The 20,936-nt window shown below is 34.4% G+C and overlaps 1 protein-coding gene across 4 annotated transcripts; it reads right to left on the bottom strand.

The window, feature by feature from the left end:
* Positions 1 to 1,916: 1,916 nt before the first annotated feature.
* Positions 1,917 to 19,757, bottom strand: LOC113054274 (dematin-like). 4 transcript variants are annotated; one of them, XM_026219703.1, is made up of 16 exons: positions 19,548 to 19,757; positions 10,353 to 10,408; positions 9,905 to 9,967; positions 9,568 to 9,723; positions 9,225 to 9,269; positions 7,230 to 7,362; positions 7,108 to 7,152; positions 6,837 to 6,980; positions 6,426 to 6,535; positions 6,129 to 6,234; positions 5,580 to 5,644; positions 4,776 to 4,824; positions 4,597 to 4,604; positions 4,246 to 4,311; positions 3,855 to 3,935; positions 1,917 to 3,053 (listed from the first exon to the last, which is right to left on the bottom strand). In XM_026219703.1, exons 2-16 carry the CDS (start codon positions 10,359 to 10,361, stop codon positions 2,940 to 2,942), a joined length of 1,194 nt encoding a protein of 397 aa, XP_026075488.1. In that variant the 5' UTR covers positions 10,362 to 10,408; positions 19,548 to 19,757; the 3' UTR covers positions 1,917 to 2,939. The 4 variants fall into 4 exon arrangements, with proteins under 4 accessions (XP_026075488.1, XP_026075486.1, XP_026075487.1 ...); XM_026219701.1 differs by having other exon boundaries at positions 19,512 to 19,757; XM_026219702.1 differs by lacking the exon at positions 19,548 to 19,757 and adding an exon at positions 14,923 to 15,653.
* Positions 19,758 to 20,936: the final 1,179 nt, after the last annotated feature.

A 20,936-nucleotide genomic window follows, 5' to 3' on the forward strand; every position in this document is an offset into this window, starting at 1 on the left:
CCAAAACCCACACTCATTAACATGCTGCAAAGACATGAAATGCTTTCCTCATTTCTAAGCCGTGTGTGCCATGTTAAAGATAAGCACAATGGAGCACTGGGCTGGCTCAGGACCGGCTACACTGAAGGTGGTGTTTTTTTTCTGAGCACTTGGCTTCCCTGCAGCGATCCTTTGTCTTGATCTGACTCATAGGTGGTCATGTGACCCGTCTCCAGTCATTCTACTGTGGGAGTGAAACAGCCAGAAGCCCATTTAGACCTCCAGAAAGTGAAAAGCATGGCAGCAAAGTCTAATGACCTGATGGGCCACCTGAGGCTTTGCCTCTCTAATCACACAATGAGATCCACAGCAGCGCTCCTGCAAATCCAATTCAGCTCCACATTATGGACAGCTCGTTTCCTGAGCTGGTGCAGGAGAGAGGAGAGTTCAGTAAGTAGGAGGAAACTTTCAAAAGCATGGTCAACTATTTCCAACATTTGGACATTTAACATCCTGTTGATCCACTGTGCGTTTCCTTACCTTTCTCGAACTTTAATGCACAGAATATCATTTTTTTTGCTTTATTATGCAATTTAAGGCTTTTCCCCCTATTCATTTATCCCTATATATGTTTAAAAACTATTTCTGTATATAATGTGTGCGGGAGTCACTAGACACAGTGATAGTGTTCACTGCTGACACCTTGTGTCCAGTGACAGACTGAACACTGCTAATCAATCACAATGTTAAACACTCTTTCTAAAGCTGCCAGTGCCTGTTATTCTCGAAATAGAAAGGTAATTAGGTTTTTTTAAAACAAGATAAATGGACTAAATGGTTTAAATTTGTAATGCCCTCATTTGTTGATTAAAATCGCTGAATGAATTCTCTCTTAAAGTGGGCATTATCTTAACAATGCTAAAAAGACCAGATTGGTAAATTATTTTAAGTGCTGACATTTACAATGTACTGTGTAAATGTACACTACCGTTTAACGTTTTTTTTTTTTAATTAATACTTTTATTCAGCAAGGATGCTTTGAATTGATAAAAAATTACAGTAAAGACATTTATAATGTTACAAAACATTCCTATTTCAAATTAATGCTGTTCCTTTCAACTTTTTTTTACTCATCTAAACGATCCTGAAAAAAAGCATCACGGTGTCCACAAAAATATCAAACACAACTGTTTATAACATCGATAAGAAAAAGTGTTTGTCTGAAGGATCACGTGACACTGAAGACTGGAGTAATGATGGTGAAAATTCAGCTTTTGATCACAGGAATAAAGTGCATTTTAAAATACGTGACCCTGGACCACAAAACCAGTCTTAAGTGTCAATTTTTCGAACTTGAGATCTATACATCATCTGAAAGCTGAATAAATAAATAAACTGGACAATATTTGGCAGAGATACAACTATTTGAAATCAGAATTTGAAACCAAAAGATTGAGATTGTCCAAATAAAGTTCTTAGCAATGCATATTACTAATCAAAATTGAAAGTTTTGATATATTTACGGTAGGAAATGTACAAAATATCTTCATGGAACATTATCTTTAGTTAATATCCTAATGATTTTTCGCATGTTTTTTTGGCTATTGCTACAAATATACCCCAGCGACTTAAGACTGGTTTTGTGGTTCAGGGTCACATAAATTCTAATAGATTTTTTTTTTATTTTATTTTTTTTAAGTAAACTGTAATATTATTTCACAATATTACTATTTTTACTGCATTTTTATTAAATAAATGCAGCCTTGGTGAGCATTTAAAAAGTCTTACAAAACCTCATATTTAAAGGTTTTTTTTTTTTTTTTTTTTTTTTTTTTACAAAAAACAATGCATGTGTGTAGTTAACAGATTATAATATAAATGCAACATATCTTTTTTTTTTCAGTGAACTGACCTAACAAATGTTTCCTTGACACAAATTCTAACATGAAGCTTTTATTTTTTCAACATTACACCATGTTACTAAAAACGGTGATGAAACACAGAACTATGAACAGACACATAATCGTTGGACAGTCTCCATTGTAAGCGTGCAATGCCTGATTTGATAACACCTTTGCCATTTTAAAAGACACCGCAATGGAGACCAACTACTAAAGGCAGTAAAAACACAAGTATGCATCGACAAAAGACACATAAAATCCAAGTAAATGAAGTGGCTTTGCATGAAACTTCTAGTGTTGTCCAGTAATTACAACCTACTGTAAGAAGCACCAACAGTGTACGAGAACCGAAGAACCGCCAGAGATTACCAGCAAGCCTGAGCTATAGATATTTCATAGAAGTCCACAATATAACACTGTTGCTATTAGCACGAATAGAAGTCATACATTGCAGTGCTTTTATCTGTAAAACTGAATAAAATAGTTATGGATGGAGTTAGTGTCCATGCATTTTTTTAATGAATGATGATGGACATTTCATTTTTGCTAGATGTTAGAAATTTTCATTTAGTGATTATTAAAACTGAACTTTTACATATCAACACCTAGAATAAATAAAAATTACATGATATATGTACAGTGCCATATGTTTTTGGGATACGATAAATTAAGTTTATAGTGTAATAGAGATGACAATAAAAAAAAGGTGATGTTTACGATAACTTTGTGTAAATATATATATATTATTATAAACATCTCTGGGCACTTCAAGAATTTGAAATAGACGTAAGGCGTAAAGAAATGGCTGGAGCAGTTTATGAAATCGATATTCGTTACTAATAATCAGATTTTTCACATGTTTAGCGACTGAGGGATGCTAGAACCTTCATCCTGTCTTTATTATGTACACCAGAGATGCACAGAGACTGCTGAAATAACATCTTCATCTTCCTTACTCATCTTCAAATGTCTGCATAGCATCCGTATTAGATTCGAGTGAATATTACTGGCGCCTCTGGAGGGAGAGGGGTTCAGGGTCCAAGTCCAAATGTCCAAATGTTAGAAAAGGGACACTTTCTTCTTCAGGTCGTTCCGTTTCCATAGTGACAGACAATCAAATTCTGCGATGGACATTCCGAATAAACTCTGGAATTCCTCTGGAGACAGATGCCGCTTTTTATAAAAAAAAACAAAAAAACAAGACAAACAATCGGTCAGTTTATATGTGCGGTCAAAGACAAAATCTTATAGAGGACGGGGGAAAACATCCCCAACTACACTTCCTGTATGGAAAAATATAAGAATGATTATTAACTATTTGAAAATATTAACATTTATTAATTTAATATATATATATATATATATATATATATATATATATATATATATATATATATATATATATATATATATATATATATATATATATATATATATATATATACTTGTTTATTTATTTGTTATAGGAGTGTTTGGAAAAAACAATAATAATAATAATAATGAACTTTGAAAATACGTTTAATATTTCTTTTTATATTCAAATAATATGAAAATGTATTCAATATTTATGCATTTTCATAAAAAAATGTTTTAATACATAGTTTTAATAATTTGTATTATATTCCCCAAACATGTAATCAGAACTAAATGAATGAATAAATAAATAAAGCAAGCAAGTAGTTTAGTTTATACATTCAATTAATATATCCAATAATTTTGAATTTTATTATTATTATTATGTCTTCCAAACACCCCTATCACAAATACAAAGCAAACAAACAAGCAAACAAACAAAAAGATAAATAAACATTATTACATGTAATAAACAATAATGTTAATGCTATTATAAGCATGCTAATAATAATTGTTAAATATTTTGAACTCATAATGGTTAGTTAAACATTTAAATCTTTTTCTTTCAAAAAATAAAATTAAATTAAATAAAATTAAATAAAAACGTTTTTTGTGATGTACCTCTAATCTTGTCCTGTCAACACCTGGAGGAAGCTTACTGCGCCCTCTGTGGGTCACAACCAGCATTTCATATGGATATATCTGAAGAGAATTGAGATTTCATAACATTTTGTTAGTATTAAATATGTGATCCTCAGCCTTTTTGATTGGACACAGTAAACAGGCCGTCACATATTAACAGCTTGCTCAAGGGAGAATGTTTACTACACATACAACCTCCAAAGTTTTCACTTTGATATCGTCTCCAGTGACACTGCCGTACTGAATTGTGCATTCAATGGATGCGAGGCTTAGAAGCAACATGGATACGAGCGAGTGAATGTATGGCATGGGGTTAGAAGAGAGATCCAGAGCATGAAAACTTTGGAGGGTCTCGTAAGATCTTCCTCACCTTCTGTTCCAGAATACTAGGAAGAGAGCTTCCTCTGTCCATTCTCCCACTCTGTGTATCGTCATTCTATGAAGACGCCACCCCAGCCCCGAAAAACACCCCCCGGGACAAAGGAGATCAATATGAGACTCACTACATCCACAATAATGAATCAGCCTCACTCGACTCATTATTAAGCGTGCAAACAGTGAGTCTGAAGACATGAAGGAGTGTAGGCCAATGTCAGGGTAAAGATACATTAGTAGCAGGAAAAGGATGTGGTTTCTGTGTCAGAGCTTATTAGCTGCTGCTGCTGCTGGCATTTTAGAAAAAGCCATGCTTGCGAAATCCAATAAACAAAAGCCATTTTACCTGTACACCTGAGGAACATAGAAAGAGAAAAAGATGATTGGTAATATTCAGAAAAATACAGTAACTTTTGAAGTCTTTAGAAGAACTTTATGCAGATCATTTAAATTAAAGCAGAAAATTTGATGTAATAATGAGAATTTTAATACCCTGCTTGTGTATATTAACATTTTTGACCCTACCTGTTTTTGCTTTTCCATTGTCTGTGGAGGTGAAGTCGGCAGACTGGAGCTAAATGCACCAAGACAAACGATTACTCTCATTAGAGACTCAAAAGTGTTATAGGAACGTCTTAAAGAGACAGATCACCCAAAAGGCGTAGCGTAAGTGACAAACATGCAAGCGGACAAGAGAGAGCAAAACAAAACACGGGTCACGAATTAGAAATACAAAAACGAGGATTTCTAAAGAAAAATGTCCATATAAGCCAAGAGACTAGTTCTCCTTTTCCTACACCTTCATCATCCGCTGGAACACCACTATTTCATATTAAATAGTTACAAAGATCGTAATCAGTAAAGAAAGGCTCTGTCTTTATTATTAAAATTAATAATGTTAATAATTAATATTATGAATTAATAATCATATTTAATTTGACAAATAATACAAGTATGCTGATCAGTAAACAAAGTGTACATTTTAATTACTGCAATGAATAATGTCAATAATTTATATTATTTTTTAATATTATAATTTTAATCAGTTAAGAAAAATGAAATGCAATTATTACAACTAATTAAAAAAACTACATTTTAAATATTACATCTGATAATATTATCTATAAACAAAGACTATATTTTATTAACAAATAATGAAATATAATAATAATAATTATTATAAGTATTCATATTTAATATTAACAATCTTTGAGTATTTATGAATTTTATATATAAATGTAAAAAAAAAAAAAAAGATCAACATTGTATGCAAACTCAAATTATGATTAAACTGTATAATATTATGCTTTGTAGATGATTTTCTCTTACCCTTGTGAGACCTGTTCGACTGCAAGGAGGTAAAGAGGCAGATTTAGTAGAACTGGCTGATGATCCTGCAATCAATGCAGATTAAATATTTCATTATAGGCGAAATAGACATTTCTCAATAGACTTTCCATTCACACAAACACAATTCATCATTTGAACACTGGGTGTCCTCTGTGACTTGCTGGTGGGAATGATATGAGATGCACAATACTAATTCATTGTAATGTATAAAGGCAAACTGCAGTTTATATTCACTCTTAAAAAGAAATGTTTCGAAAGGTTGTTGTGGATTGATTTCCCAAACCAACCTTTCTGTTAACAGGAAAACAACAACAACAACAAAACACCTGACGGGGCTTTTTTTTTTTTCTATGAAAAGCTTTCATGGATGTTAAAGGTCCTTCATGGAACCATAACTGCCAATAAAGGAACATTAATATTTATATGTAAACTCAGATATAAAATCTTAAATCTTTAACATTTCAATAGGTGAAGCACCTTAGAGCAGTTATTGTATGTTGAAGTGCACTAATACTAAAACAGACATACCCAAATGTATGTTTGTCCCATCTGGCAGGGACCGTGTTTTTCTGCGATTGTGCACTGATTTCTCAATCTCCTCCTTCAGGATCAGTTTGCCCAAGTTGGACTGTATCTGGAAAACAAACAGCTCCATTAAGCGCCGGCCTCATAGGCTTCCAGCACTCTCTTCAATTTAATGGCCTGAACAGAAAACACTCAATCATCTAGCCTTAGAGAATATATTCCCAGCCCAGCGTCTGATTTATTGTAGGCAATCTCCAGAAATATTCATCCTAACAGTATTGATGTCCTGCTTTTTTTCACCTTGTGGAGTTCCTGTTCCTGGAGTCTCTTTGCATCTTCTGTCAGGTCCTCAAACTCATCGTCCTCGATTTCTTTTCCCTGTTTGGCTGCCTTCTTCTGCCACTCGATCTCTGTGAGCAACCGACAGGAGTTACCAATGAATAATATTTCATACACTGTCATGCTGATGTTTCCTTAATCACTGCAGCCTAATAAAGTGTCCAAAGGTTTCCTGCATTAGGTTTCACATGATTTTCCTTGAGCATTTTAGGAAAACAAAGCAAAAATACTTGCATGTAACAAGATAGCATGTAGTTAATAACACACTTCTGGTGATTTCACCTTTAATATGCAGATATGGAGTGAGGGATTCGACCAATGAAATGTGATTGTGGGAGGGGCTAGAGAAATCTGAAGCTGGGGAGTAATTACCCATAGTGGCTAGAGAGGGTGGACAGGGCCAGTACTCGGTCTCTATCTTTGAAGGTTGGTTGGGATCCGGCGGTTGGGCTGCTGGGAACTTGGAGGACTCAATGATCACATCGTGTTTACTGTGAGACAGTCCCGTCTGTCCGTCTGAGGACAGAGACAAAACAAACATCAGTGCCGCTTTTTTCATACACCCCAGAAAACCCAATATTCCTACATGAACGTGAGCTATAGATCACCAACTACAAAATATAAATAATAAAAGAACAAATACCGTGTTTGTAAATGGGTGGCTTCTTATAGATATTAGTGCCGCTGTCTGAAACATAAATGCATGTACAGTTACACACACATTTGAATTAATATGATGAATGTGGCTGTGATATAAACTCGTACCCGGCCTGTGGAAGTGCTGCAAGGGGCCTTTGGAGGTGAGGCTGATTTTGCGGAGCTGCACCGTGGAGCCCGTGTTGGAGCCTCCTGGAGAGCCCTGCTCTGACCACTCCTTTGACTCTTTTGAGGCAAATATCTGAAGAAACGGGGAACTGCGTTATTCTGGAATGCTAGTCATTGAAGGACTTGTTTATGTTAACATAACTTCATGTTTCAATCCCGATCATAAGAGTGGACATAAGCACTTATCATATTTTACCTCCTGCATCAATAATATGACTTGTGTGTATGTAAATAATACAAACTCATGCCTTACAGTAAAATATGCTAACGGAGGTCAGCAGCATAATGCCATTTGATTCCAGTGTTCTAGCTAAATGTAGTTAATTAGCAATGCGCAATATTAAAATTCTGAATGATACAGATATGCTGTAACAGTATGAATTCATAATCAATATAAAAAATATTGGAATACTTCAATATAATATTTTAATGGACTGTATTAATTATGATTCAATAATTAAAACTAATGAAATAATGTTAAAATTCATAAGAGCAACATGCCACTAATTATTTTTTATGTTATTGCCAATAATCAATTCATGGTCAATATCAAAATTAAATAGGATTTTTTTTTTATGTAACTCTAAAAATTAACATTTTGAAACATATTATGGATAATAAGTGGATATTTATTTTGAGATGTATTAATTCATTTAATAATGTTTATACTGTATGAATGCACAATAATAATATAGAATACATTTAAGGTGTCCTTGTTTCAGTGTAATTATTCATTTAAGTAATGAGTAATATTAATTAACTACATGTAATTGCTATAGGGCTAGGGTTATGATTTGGGTTTGACTTAGGGTTACTTGCATGCAATTATGCATCATTAATTGTTATTACAATTGTAAGTACATGAAACGTGTAACAAGGACACCTTAAAATAAAGTGTTACCACATAATTAAAATATATATATATATATATATATATATATATATATATATATATTATTAAATATAAAATAACAAAATAGAATATTAAATAGAATATTTTAATACTAAATTAAATATTTCTTAACTGTAATAATTCATATTATTATAATTTCTACAATATACTATTAAAATCAAAAGTGTTATAATTAATACAAATTGATAATATGAATCATTCAAGAAAGACTACATTTAAAATATTCAAATGTAGAAATACTGAAATATTAAATATTGAAATATTCAGTATATATATATATTTTTTATTAAATACTAAGAATCAATATATAATAAAAATATATAATAATATGGATAATAAGTGGGTATTCCCTTTGAGATTTGCTAAATAATAGTTTATTTATATGACAGCAACTTAATAATGTGAATTAAACGCATTAAAATAAAATAATTACATTATAATAATATTCATTTATATTCAATATTACAATAATATTTGAATACTATAGTATTATAAGTAATAATAATAATAATAATAATAATAATAATAAGCACAAATTAATAATATGATCAGTGGAGAAAGACTATAATTAAAATCTTATGATTACTAAATGTTAATGATTAATAGTATGTATTCAATACTTAAACAGAATACTACAATATAATATTGTAATTAATAGTAATAATTATAATTAATAAAAATGTAAGCATATTAATATTCTGTAGCATAACAATATGATGCTAATTATTTTCATATAATGTCCGATGACTGAGAAATAGACAATATAAATGTTGAGTATTAAACTATTACAAATTCAATTATTAACATTAATTAAACATAACTAAAGACACTGTTTTCATATTTGCTTTGGCAAACATTGTTCAAATACAAAACTGAAAGTGAAAGTCATTTACAGTGGCTTCATCCTTCATTAACTGAGCAGCTCAGTAAAACAATCACATTGGAAGTGTGCAGGAAGATAAATGCAAGTAGTTGATCAGTGACTAGTGTCAGACCTGATCGACAGAGGCGTGAAGTCTCACCTCAGGGGACGGAGGGGGCGAGACAGAATGAGGGGACATTGATCTCTGGAAGAGACAAGGAGAGAAAACAGAACACACACACAATGCATCGTCATCAACGCCTGACATTCAATGGCTCTGTGTGACTTGATTTCCCATGCATAACAAAGCTTGACTAATAAACTTAAGCTTGACTATTAAAGTTACATCTCACCATTATATTCAACTTCCTGCTCACCAAAACACATACACCGATTCCACTTTAAATGGAAGATGTAAAACATAGAACAAAGCTTCGCCAATGCTTTCCGATGTTACAATGAAACAACGACTGGGTCTCAAGAGACACTCTTTCTTTACTGACCTCTCTGCTTCTGGAAAGACCTATACGGTCCAGGGCTGAGATATTGAAATGTGGCTCGTACACCATCAGATCTGGCCGTTCCACCTCAAGAATGGCTTTGTCTTTGGGAATGGCGGCCAAGTCTTTATATCCAATGACCTGATTGTCCATTCGTGCCTTTGGAGAGGTAGAAAGAAAGAGGCTGAGTTTAGTTTGGGGTGAAAGAAACTCTTGTCCTCTGAAATGGCTCACAGGGTTCCTAGGAACAGGGATATCGAGCATGTGCTTCATGGCAGATAAAAGAACGGACGCATGTGTTATCTGGGAAACTGAAAGTATTCAAGTCAATTTTATTTACCACAATAGAGGTGGCTGGGGACCCAGGAGCACTTGGACCCCGGGAGGACGGGGCCGTCCCTGCCTGTGGAGGGAGAGCGGAGCAAAAAGGTCAGAGGTCATCTTTAACTGCTTCTATCCAGTGACAGGTTGTTAATGAGAAATAAGGTCTATAAATAATTTCATCAATCAAACTGATGATGTGTGTCACTCAGCCACGCCCCCTTTCCATTCTCACTATGTGAAAAAACCCACTGCAGATCTGATAAATGTTTAACTGGTTTACTTTGACTGCAAGACAGTATAGAGATTAGTATCCATATATATATATATATATATATATATATATATATATATATATATATATATATATATATATATATTTATTTATTTTTGCCAAAAATCTGCTTTAAGATTAAATGGACTAATTTATACATATTGCCAAGCATGGTAGCATCCACATACATTACCTTTTGCATGACTGAAGTTAATTATAAAACTAATTCTTTGTTCTTCCAGCACAGATCTGCAAAAAAAGCACAAAAGGCCAAACATTAATTCAAATAGGAATAAATAATGTTGGGTATTGTAAATAATTAATTATTAGCGGGATATGCAGACATGCTAAATTAAAATGCTAAAGTGGTTTTAAGGCAAACTAATTTTGTTAAGCAGTATCTGAATCAAATTTTTCAGTAAAAGTGTATATATTTTTTTAATTATTAAAAAAGATTTGAGAATCAAAAATGTGTCAGACATTAGAATTTATTTCAGAGAGTATATTTTGAATTACATTTATTTGTATTTATTAAAATGTTAAGAAATGTATTATTGTTATTATTATTATTAAGTATACTAGCATTCAATATGGAAATAAGTTTTGTTTTTGAAAAAGTCTCTTCTTTCAGTTCTCACATTTATTAAAGCAAAAATACAGGAAAAGTTTTTGAACGACGTGTATGAAAGCTGTTGACATTTCTGTCAGATGCAGTGGATAAAGTGCAGTCCCAATTCCGCATCTGCGGTCAGCCAAGATGTTGTCAGGTTTAATGTCTGGGTCAATATTTTATGTTATTTTGGTAACTTGTTACAAAATAAAAAGTCTCTCACCTCAGAAAACAAACTCTCCTGTTCCTTATGTGCTCGTAGTGTCAGGCTCACACTGTATATCATTTCACTAAAGTGCTAAAGAAACTAAAAGCATGCAACGTGTGAAAAAAACTTAAGTACCAATAAACCACATACTGTAACTGGTACTTTGTATATTAGCTGGAATGGATTTGTATGAAAAGGTATGGTTTTATTCAGGAGCAATTTCCACGTTTCATTATCACCAACATTTTTGTGAAATAAATTCTTTCTTTTTCAAATCAAATGTATATATATTTAAACGTGATTAATTGCATTGTTACGGACAAAACAAATAATGCATTTAAAAGTAGTGTATTGTGCACTTTTTTCATTTAAATGTAGGCCAGGCCTACTGGTATATGAACAAAAGTGTAATAACATCTGTTTTACAAACACTTTAAACAATAAGGTGCTTTTTACAGCAGTTTTCCTTTTACACAGTAGCAGTAAAAATATTTATTGTAGCCTAAATCTTAACGTATAACATTAATGTAATTAAATACAATTTAAAACAAGCCATTTGTCAGTTCACACTGGACAATCTTAACCGTGCCAGAGCGTGTTTGACCCCCAAAGCCTGGTTCGTTTGACTAGTGTGATCGCTCCATTTAGCAGTCCCTGGCTCGGTTGGAAGAGGTGGGCAAGAGCGTGGTTCAGTTTTATCGGAATCTTCCTATTTCCAACTTACAAAGTCATGATTACGAGCTCGTTGCATTCTTTTCTGTTAAAAATAACAGTGGACAGTGATTTTGAATGTTGATGCTTAGCCAAAATAATTTGATCGGAGCATCCCCTCCAGTGACCCATGATTTGTCTGTATGTGTATTCAGAGCCAGTGAGCAACGGACATTCATAATAATAAAAAACTGTGTTAACGAGCGATGAAATAATTGTCAGCGTTAAACAATTAATGCGTTAACACAATAATAATGCATTAACTTACTATACTATAGATACTAGATACAAAAGACACTATGGCATGATATAAATTACAATTGTAGCAGAGCTGAAATGACAGTCTGCCCAAAACAACACTGTGAAGATCACACATTAGCAGACTCAGCGTAACAACGTTACAGTTCTAAAAATTTATTCTGAGGCGATGCATTTAATTAGCTTCCCACTGAGAGTGTTCAACACAGCCAGCGATATCACACACATTCAGCGCTCACCACACCATACATGCATAACCAGGTTATTCCACACATAGCTTCTATCCCACTGGATTCAGAGATGCATATCATCCGTTTCATGGAAGAAGGGTTCCATAAAATTCCTGTTAAAGTTGACATGTCATTTTAGTGTTAAAATCCTTTCTCCAAGTGCAGTTTAATCTGCAGAGACAACTATAAGTAAAGCAATTTATAAATTGATCCCCAAGAACTGCAACCCTATGCAGTGTTATTTTAGTATTATTTATATATAATATTGTAGTATCTATTCATATTTCAATCAATAGAATGTTTTTTGTCCAAGTATTGAAAGAATTGACTTTAAAAGCTGCTATCTGTATGAATAAATACGAAGGAGAGCAGCTACACCATTCGTCTGATCTCCACTAAGAGGATCAGTGGACTCGTGTCTTTATGAAATGAGAATTCATTATTTGAAAGGACAGTATCCTTTTAGTGTGGGGGAGGGGAAGTGACATCATAACAGCTCTCCCAATTTCACCATGAGCAGAGATTTGAGAATTGACCACAGCTTTTATCAGGTTCAAGCATCAGAAAACATCAGAGAGTTACAATCATCACAAACGGTTTTGGGTTGGCAATGGTTAATGTGCTAATTAAATTTAATTTCAACTTCATATTATTATGAGTCTTAAATATTTTATGACAAGAGCATAAGTAGCACACTCTGAGCAGGGTACAAGCCTCAAGGCGCTTTGAATCCATTTTCTTTGCATTTAAAATAGTCACCAAAGATGCTCTTTTTGCAAAAACAGCCTTTGACTGGCTGAAGTTCACTCGGGGTAATGTGAGAGGTTTTCGTTCAGCTTTGTTTTGACTGCTCGTGCCTTGCTTCAGGGGAAAAGAGGCAAAATGTCAAGGGGAAAGCATTGCATTTATAAATCTCAAAAAGAAATGTCGGGGCCATATTTCATCTTAAAACCAAATGAAGAAGAAGAAGAAAAAAAGAAATTCTATTTTGCATTAAATAGATAAAACTATTGTACGACAGTTTTTTTTGTATTATTATGTGTTACACTATTTCCATGACAATTACACTCAAATTCTCAATACTGTACTAAAATTCTAATTTCTAAAATCTAATTTTAAAATAAAAACATTTTCACAAATCCTGTAATACACTTTCTAATTATAAAGTAAGATAAAATAGCTCAGTTTAACATGCAGAGACAACTGTAAGTAAAGCCATTTTTTAAGTTGATCTCCATGAGTTTCTGTGTAGTGTGAATGTTAAATCCAAATATTTGAGATATTTGATCTTCTGTAGAGCTCCATTACAGCTGAAATTGAAGATTTGATTAATTCTGCAACATTAACACTGTCATATTTAACCTTCCTTTTTTTGTGTGACTATTCTAAAAGACAAAAAACCTATGATTTCCTTTCAACATAGCTTTTACACAAAAGGCAGTGAGAGAAATGTATTGAAGCACCGAACCTATCACTATTGGTTTCCCTTTCTGACCTGACCTCAGCCATAGCCGGCTGGCTCTGCTGGCTCGGAGGGTTAGCGATCAGCTCAGGTCAGGTTCACTCTGGCATGAAGGATGTTTAACTGAGACCCTCAGCTATCCTAACAGACATGACTGATCACTCTGAGCACAATGTACATGACCTGTCATTTAAGATGAAGGGACCCATGTGCATCAAGCGACTGTCTGTAATTCAAGTTCAATCTGGCTAAGAAGAGGCCCTGAGCACCAGGCTCAAATAAAGTTTGATTTACTGGTCATTCACACACACATACCATTGAAATAATTACATGACATACGTGGGAATATTTTCATTTAATCTTGTTTCCTACTATATAGAGATTTCATGTTGAATGTTTAATGTTGAAACAACTATGAAATTTTTCAATTCAATTACTATTAACCCATTGCCTTTGCAATCAGACTTTAACAATCTGGTGTGATGCTGCTACTCAAAACATGCTGAGAAACCAGATAGAAACTTATGATCTACTATTACTACGAGCATCACTCTGTTAAAGACAGCACAGTGTGTATTAATGGACCTGCGCCTGGCATTAGAGAAAACAGTGTGTATTAATAAGGAAGCAAGGCAGCGCACCCATGAGATCCAGAGAAAGCCCTTATCTCCCATCAGACAGGGAGTTTTAGCTTGCATGAGTAAGCAGTCAGGACTCAGGACATATGATTCTTATTCATGGCAAATAAATCATTTTCTTAATCAGTATTTGTGCCTCAAAACTAAATAACGGACCCAGTTTTGCTTCTCAAGTAAATTTTAGTGAATTTTTAGTGAATGAAAAGACAAAAACACTGATGAGAAAATTATTGTTTTTTTGTTCGGACATTCAAAATTGTAGAAATCTTTTATATTGAGGCAAAAAGACCACCATCATGACACACTTCCTAGCACAACATAATCACATAAGTATGTTTTTTTAACCAGTGTTTGAGAGTTAAAATTGTATTTTCTGTGAAATCAGTCGACTTTTAAATGGAAAAGAACCAGATCTAAATCTGAATATAAATAATAATTGGGTTTGGTTTGGTTTACTGTAGTAAACAGAAGAAGCCAGTGATAAGTTCATGTCATGATACAACTAAAAGAAAAATTAAGTGAAATATAATTATATTACTTATTTAAGACATAAACTGCACAGGACCAAGCACCAAGAATCCATAACGTCACAAAAACATCACAAATCTAACAAAACTAAATTAAAGGAAGGGATCAAAGAACCAACCTCAATCAGTTTGAACGGAAACGGTCACTTTGAAGGCAAAACAGGCCACAATACACCTCAGTCCCAGTTCTGTGATGAAGATGAAAACCTACGCTGAGAGATCCAGACTTCCTGTCATCGCACTTTCGTTCTCCCCAGTCCTCTTCATCTTTCTCTCTACACGCTGCCTTGAAGACCCCACCCACTTCTCTCTCCACCCAAACTGAAATGCACTTATCTCAGCAGACCAAGAGCAGCCAACGCCCAATCAGACTCGGCGGTTGCATCACCAGGGCAACGCTCTGCTCCAAGCACCGCTGATGGATACAGGATCTATTCCCTCTGTGAGGCTTTGCTGCTCCACTGGGAGAGTGATGTGATGAGTTGAGGAGCTTGGCGTAAACAGCCTGAGGAAGCCCTCCTCTTGAAGATCTTTCATGATAGAACAATGGCCATGTGCACATCACAGCCTAGAAAACAAGCTCTTCCTAACTCCTCCCCATCACTTCTGATGTGCTGCACGCGGTCGGACAGCCACGTTTCTTTATTCCAGCCTCAGCTTTATTCTGCTAGTAGTGCTATCCAGGTCATCAGCCTCGGGGTTTAGCAGAGATCTGGATTGTCTTGCCTAGTTTGAGCTTGAGAAGATCAGAAGAGCGGAGAGACTGACTGCTGGATTTGCTCAATCAGATTAGTGTTCCATTGATTAAACCTGCAATGCTTCTCAGTTCCCACTCTTAGAGAATCACTTAACAGCAATCCCAATGACATGAGGAGGCCATCAGTGGCCAGAAATTGTCTTATTACAACTCTAGTCCTGTCCTAGAATACAATTGAATAAAATATGACTGAAAATAATACAAACCCGATTCCAAAAAAGTGGGGACACTGTACAAATTGTGGAAAATAAAAAATGAATGCAATGATGTGGAAGTTTCAAATTTCAATATTTTATTCAGAATACAACAAAGATGATATATTAAATGTTTTAACTGAGAAAATTTATCATTTTAAGGGAAAACTAAGTTGGTTTTAAATTTCATGGCATCAACACATTTAAAAAAAGTTGGGACAAGGACATGTTTACCACTGCGTGGCATCCCCTCTTCTTTTTATAACAGTCTGCAAACGTCTGGGGACTGAGGAGACAAGTTGCTCAAGTTTAGGAATAGGAATGTTGTCCCATTCTTGTCTAATACAGGCTCCTATTTGCTCAACTGTCTTAGATCTTCTGTGTCGCATCTTCCTCTTTATTATGCACCAAAGGTTTTCTATTGGTGAAAGATCTGGACTGCAGGCTGGCAATTTCAGTCCCCGGATCCTCCTTCTACGCAGCCATGATGTTGTAATTGATGCAGTATGTGGTCTGGCATTGTCATGTTGGAAAACAATGAAAAAAAACGACGTCTGGATGGGAGCATATGTTGTTTTAGAACTTGGATATACCTTTCAGCATTGATGGTGCCTTTTTCAGATGTGTAAGCTGCCCATGCCACACACACTCATGCAACCCCATACCATCAGAGATGCAGGCTTCTGAACTGAGCGCTGATAACAACTTGGGTTGTACTTGTCCTCTTTAGTCCGGATGACATGGTGTCGCAGTTTTCCAAAAAGAACTTCAAATTTTGATTTGTTTGACCACAGAACAGCTTTCCACTTTGTCACAGTCCATTTTAAATGAGGCTTGGCCCAGAGAAAACGCCTGCGCTTCTGGATCATGTTTAGATATGGCTTCTTCTTTGACCTATAGAGTTTTAGCCGGCACTGGATTGTGGATTGTGTTCACCGACAATGTTTTCCCATGTTGTGATTTCCATTACAGTAGCATTCCTGTATGTGATGCAGTGCCATCTAAGGGTTCGAAGATCACGGGCATCCAGTATGTTTTCCTGGCCTTGACCCTTACGCACAGAGATTGTTCCAGAATCTTTGGATGATATTATGCACTGTATTTGATGATAACTTCAAACTCTGAGAAACTTCTTTCTGATATTGCTCCACTATTTTTCGCCACAGCATTGGGGGAATTGGTGATCCTCTGCCCATCTTGACTTCTGAGAGACACTGCCACTGTGAAAGGCTCTTTTTAAACCCAATCATGTTGCCAATTGACCTAATAAGTTGCAAATTGGTCCTCCAGCTGTTCCTTATATATACATTTAACTTTTCTGGCCTCTTATTGCTACCTGTCCCAACTTTTTGGAATGTGTAGCAATTATGAAATACAAAATGAGCCAATATTTGGCTTGATATTTCAAAATGTCTCACTTTCAACATTTGTTATGTTATCTATATTCTATTGTGAATAAATACATGAATACAGTGTTCCAACTTTTTTGGAATCTGGTTTGTAAATTATGACAAAATACAATAAAATGGAGGATGAGGGGACAGATCTAGACTGAATAGAATAGAATAGAAAAGAATAGACCTAACCAAAAGTTGTGAAATAGAATATGGCAGAATAGAATAACATACAGTAGAATAGAATAATCCTGTCCTAAAAATGGACAATGCAATATAATATAATATGACAGGAAAGAATAGAATATGACAGAATAGAAAAAAATTGGTCCTGTCCTAAAAACTGATAAATATAATGAAATCGAACATGAGTAGAAAGAAAAGAATATGGCAGAATAAAATAGAAAAGAAGAAGAGATCTAAACCAGACACAAAATAATAAATTAATTCTGAAAACTGGTAATATGACAAGAATATATAGAATATGGCAGAACAGGACAGAAAAGAAGAGAGGGAAATAGATCTGAAACAGACAGTAGAGAATAGAATAGTTAAATGTCTTTAATTAATTGAATATGGTAGAGTATTCCTGTCCTAAGAACTGCAAAACAAAATCCAACACAATAGAAGTGAACTACAATATGAAGGGTTGAATAGAATATAATAGAATTTTACAGGAATAAATAGAACATGACTATAGAGTAGAAGGGAGAAGAGCAAGCAGGAAAGAATACAATAGAATAGAATAAAATAGAATAGAATAGTCCTTTCTTAAAACATTAAACTGAATAAAAAAAAATAATATGGAAGGAATTAATAATTTCAGGATAGAATATAAATTTTACTTTAATATTGATCTTCCATGTAAATCAAATCTAAGTGAAAGGCAGGACGGTGAGGTCATCTGCTGTCTAACTGGATTCATAATATGAAATAGATGTTCAGTCTGCTTCAAGGTTTCATTATGCAGTACTCATCTTTATATGTTTCATACTACACTCTCTCGACTGTCGTGAGGAACACAAAATAAACTCACAGCGACATTTAGCTACAGGTGGAAATACCAGCAGGGAATATAAATCTCTGGATCAAGACAATCACCACGTGACTCTCTGCTCCTTACATGATCTCACAGTATATTGTGATGATGAGACTGCCACCATCAATGCTGTCACTTCAGAGAGTGAAGTGATCTTTTATTTTTATTTTTCGTCTGCAGTCAAGTCTTGGATAAATATTTCTACAAATATGAGCTTCTGGTTTTAGTCAAACACTTGTAATTTCCCACTAGTAAAAAAAAAATTAAACAATTAAAAAAAAAATAACAACATTATATTTGGAAAGTCTATAATAATGATAATAATAATAATACAACTATAACGTCTATTTGCCTCTTTAAGAAGAATCGCTTTATGTATCCCGCAATTGTCTGCAAAATGACTAAATGTAAATGCCATAATAATAATTATAATAATTGTTATTATTATTATTACTATTATTGTCTTTTTTACTATTATTATGGTGTATTTAATTTATTTGCCCTTATCATACAAAACAAGTGTTCCTCAAAGAAAAAAACTGTAGGACTGAAGCAAGCAGCAGTTTCCTGTTGCTTTTAACATGAAAGCCCTGAAGCAGCAGCCATAGATATATATCTATGAGCAGCAGCGGGGACGCGCAGCTGTTCGGGGCGCGCCTGAAGTGCCACCAATGAGACTGTTGCTGTTTTCGTAAATTTTTATTTAATTTGATTTACTCTGTTTTTAGCTCCGTTGTATTTAGGGCCGCTAGAAGGGGGAAAGTAAAATGCAATTCGCTAAAAAATCATACAAATGTGTTTATATTTATAAATGTGTTTATGCAAGAAATGTCATTGAATCATAATACATTTCAAACTGCGTAAAAATAGTTAGGCTAATTATGACTCGAGCCATGATTAGCCTAATGAGGGCAGATAAAGGAAGTCCTATACACAACACATTCTTTTTTTAAAGGTCTTAAGATTTAGTTTAAGGTTACGTAACCTAAGGACACATTTTATATTCTGGTCTGGCCTTTAATCTGACATTTTCAAATAAAGCTATAATTGTCCTTTAGACTAGAGATCGCGAGACTTCTGTAGAAGGACAAGTGTATGATGATGCCTCTGAAGCTTACCACCACCTCTAGCCTACTGATGCTTATGATCGATTACGACAAAACATAAACAAATACATCCATCAATACATCAGGTGGCCTACATCAAACAACAGCAAACGACGACCGCGAATCCATACACATCTATAAATTGTAACATAGCCTGCACATTTCCACTGCATCAGCTGTGTGGTGAGAAATAAACATGTCGCGTGAGCTAATCGTACCTGAGACTGTAAAACAGCGGGGTATTCTGTCCTTACCGTCCGGAGATGCAGGAATTCAAAGGTCTCTTTTAAACACTCAAAATCATTGCGTGGATTACGCGTTCATATGCCTGGGACATTGGTCGTGTCTCAAACACTAGTGAGCTGCCTACCTAGACCGCGTCAGCTGACTCGGAACGCATTCATAATCCCCCATATGCGGTCTATATAGTTTTTTAGACATTACCACTGTGGGGCAAAAAATGAAGAAAACAAACAAAAAATAAAAAAATAAATAAATTTTACAGTAAAAAAAAGCCAACCAGTCGGATAAAATAAGTGTATAGAATGTAGCAATGAACGGATTTGGAGAAATTTAGCATTACATCACATATTCACTAGTGGATCCTCTGCAGTGAATGGGTGCCGTCAGAATGAGAGTCCAAACAGCGGATAAAAACATCACAACAATCCGCACTCCAGTCCATTAATTTATTGGTGTTGTGAAGCAAGAAGCTGAGAGTTTGTAACTTTAAATAATCACCTCTGGCCAAATTATGAGTTCATAATCCATAATTTCCCCAGTTATTAGGTTGTTTTCACTTGTAAACATATTTCTCTCCTGATTCTGATGTGGTGTCATTTTCACTGCACTATTTACCTGGAAGCAATGGTTTGAAGACAAAAAATATCTAAATGATGAGTCTGTCATGTTGATTTTTGTGATGGTTGTATCAGACTGTCATTCTGACGGCACCCATTGACTGCAAAGTGGTCCATTGGTGAGCAAGTGATGTAATGCTATTTTTTTCTAATAAAAATTTTTCTCTGATAAGGATATGTGCTATATTTGATCCTCAACTGGCCTTTACAAACCAGTGATTATTTATGTTTATGATTATTATGTTTATGTATGTATATGTTTAGACTTTGACAGTAGCTTTCTCTATTTTCCCCTGGAAATAATACAAAACCTGAAACTTAGATTCTACTGCGATTATCAATTAGAAAAGAGCCAGGATACAATTTCTTGATCGAAATAAGTCAAGGTATTTGAAAAAGCTCATTTAAAAATAAATAAACAAACAAACAAACAATAAATCAACAACAACAACAAAAATAGTACAAATGAATGTTTTTATTCAGATAGTTACCACTAGATGGCGGAGAAAGGTAGAAAGGGGAACTATATCGTCACTTTGTAGGCAAAAAAACAGAAGCGACTTAGCATTTTAGCACATCCGGTTCCATCATTCCAGAGTCAATGGTTTTTTTAAATAGGAGTTTGGTTAAATTAAACCCTATTCATGATTTTTTTTTAACTATTATGTTCCTTGAAAAAGTCGGTTGCTAACAAGTTGCTAAATGCGACTACAGGCATTGTAGGAGACATTAAATGTCATCACACTGAACAGCCGGTACATTTATAGTATTTTCCAGTTAATT

This window comes from Carassius auratus, chromosome 35, assembly GCF_003368295.1.
Source record: "Carassius auratus strain Wakin chromosome 35, ASM336829v1, whole genome shotgun sequence".
NCBI lineage: Eukaryota > Metazoa > Chordata > Actinopteri > Cypriniformes > Cyprinidae > Carassius > Carassius auratus.

Coding starts and splice junctions, on each gene's coding strand:
- LOC113054274 (XM_026219703.1), bottom strand. Junction 5,645..6,128: donor TGGGACAAACATACATTTGG/GTATGTCTGTTT, acceptor CATTGATTGCAG/GATCATCAGCCAGTTCTACT. Junction 4,825..5,579: donor GTCGAACAGGTCTCACAAGG/GTAAGAGAAAAT, acceptor TGGTGCATTTAG/CTCCAGTCTGCCGACTTCAC.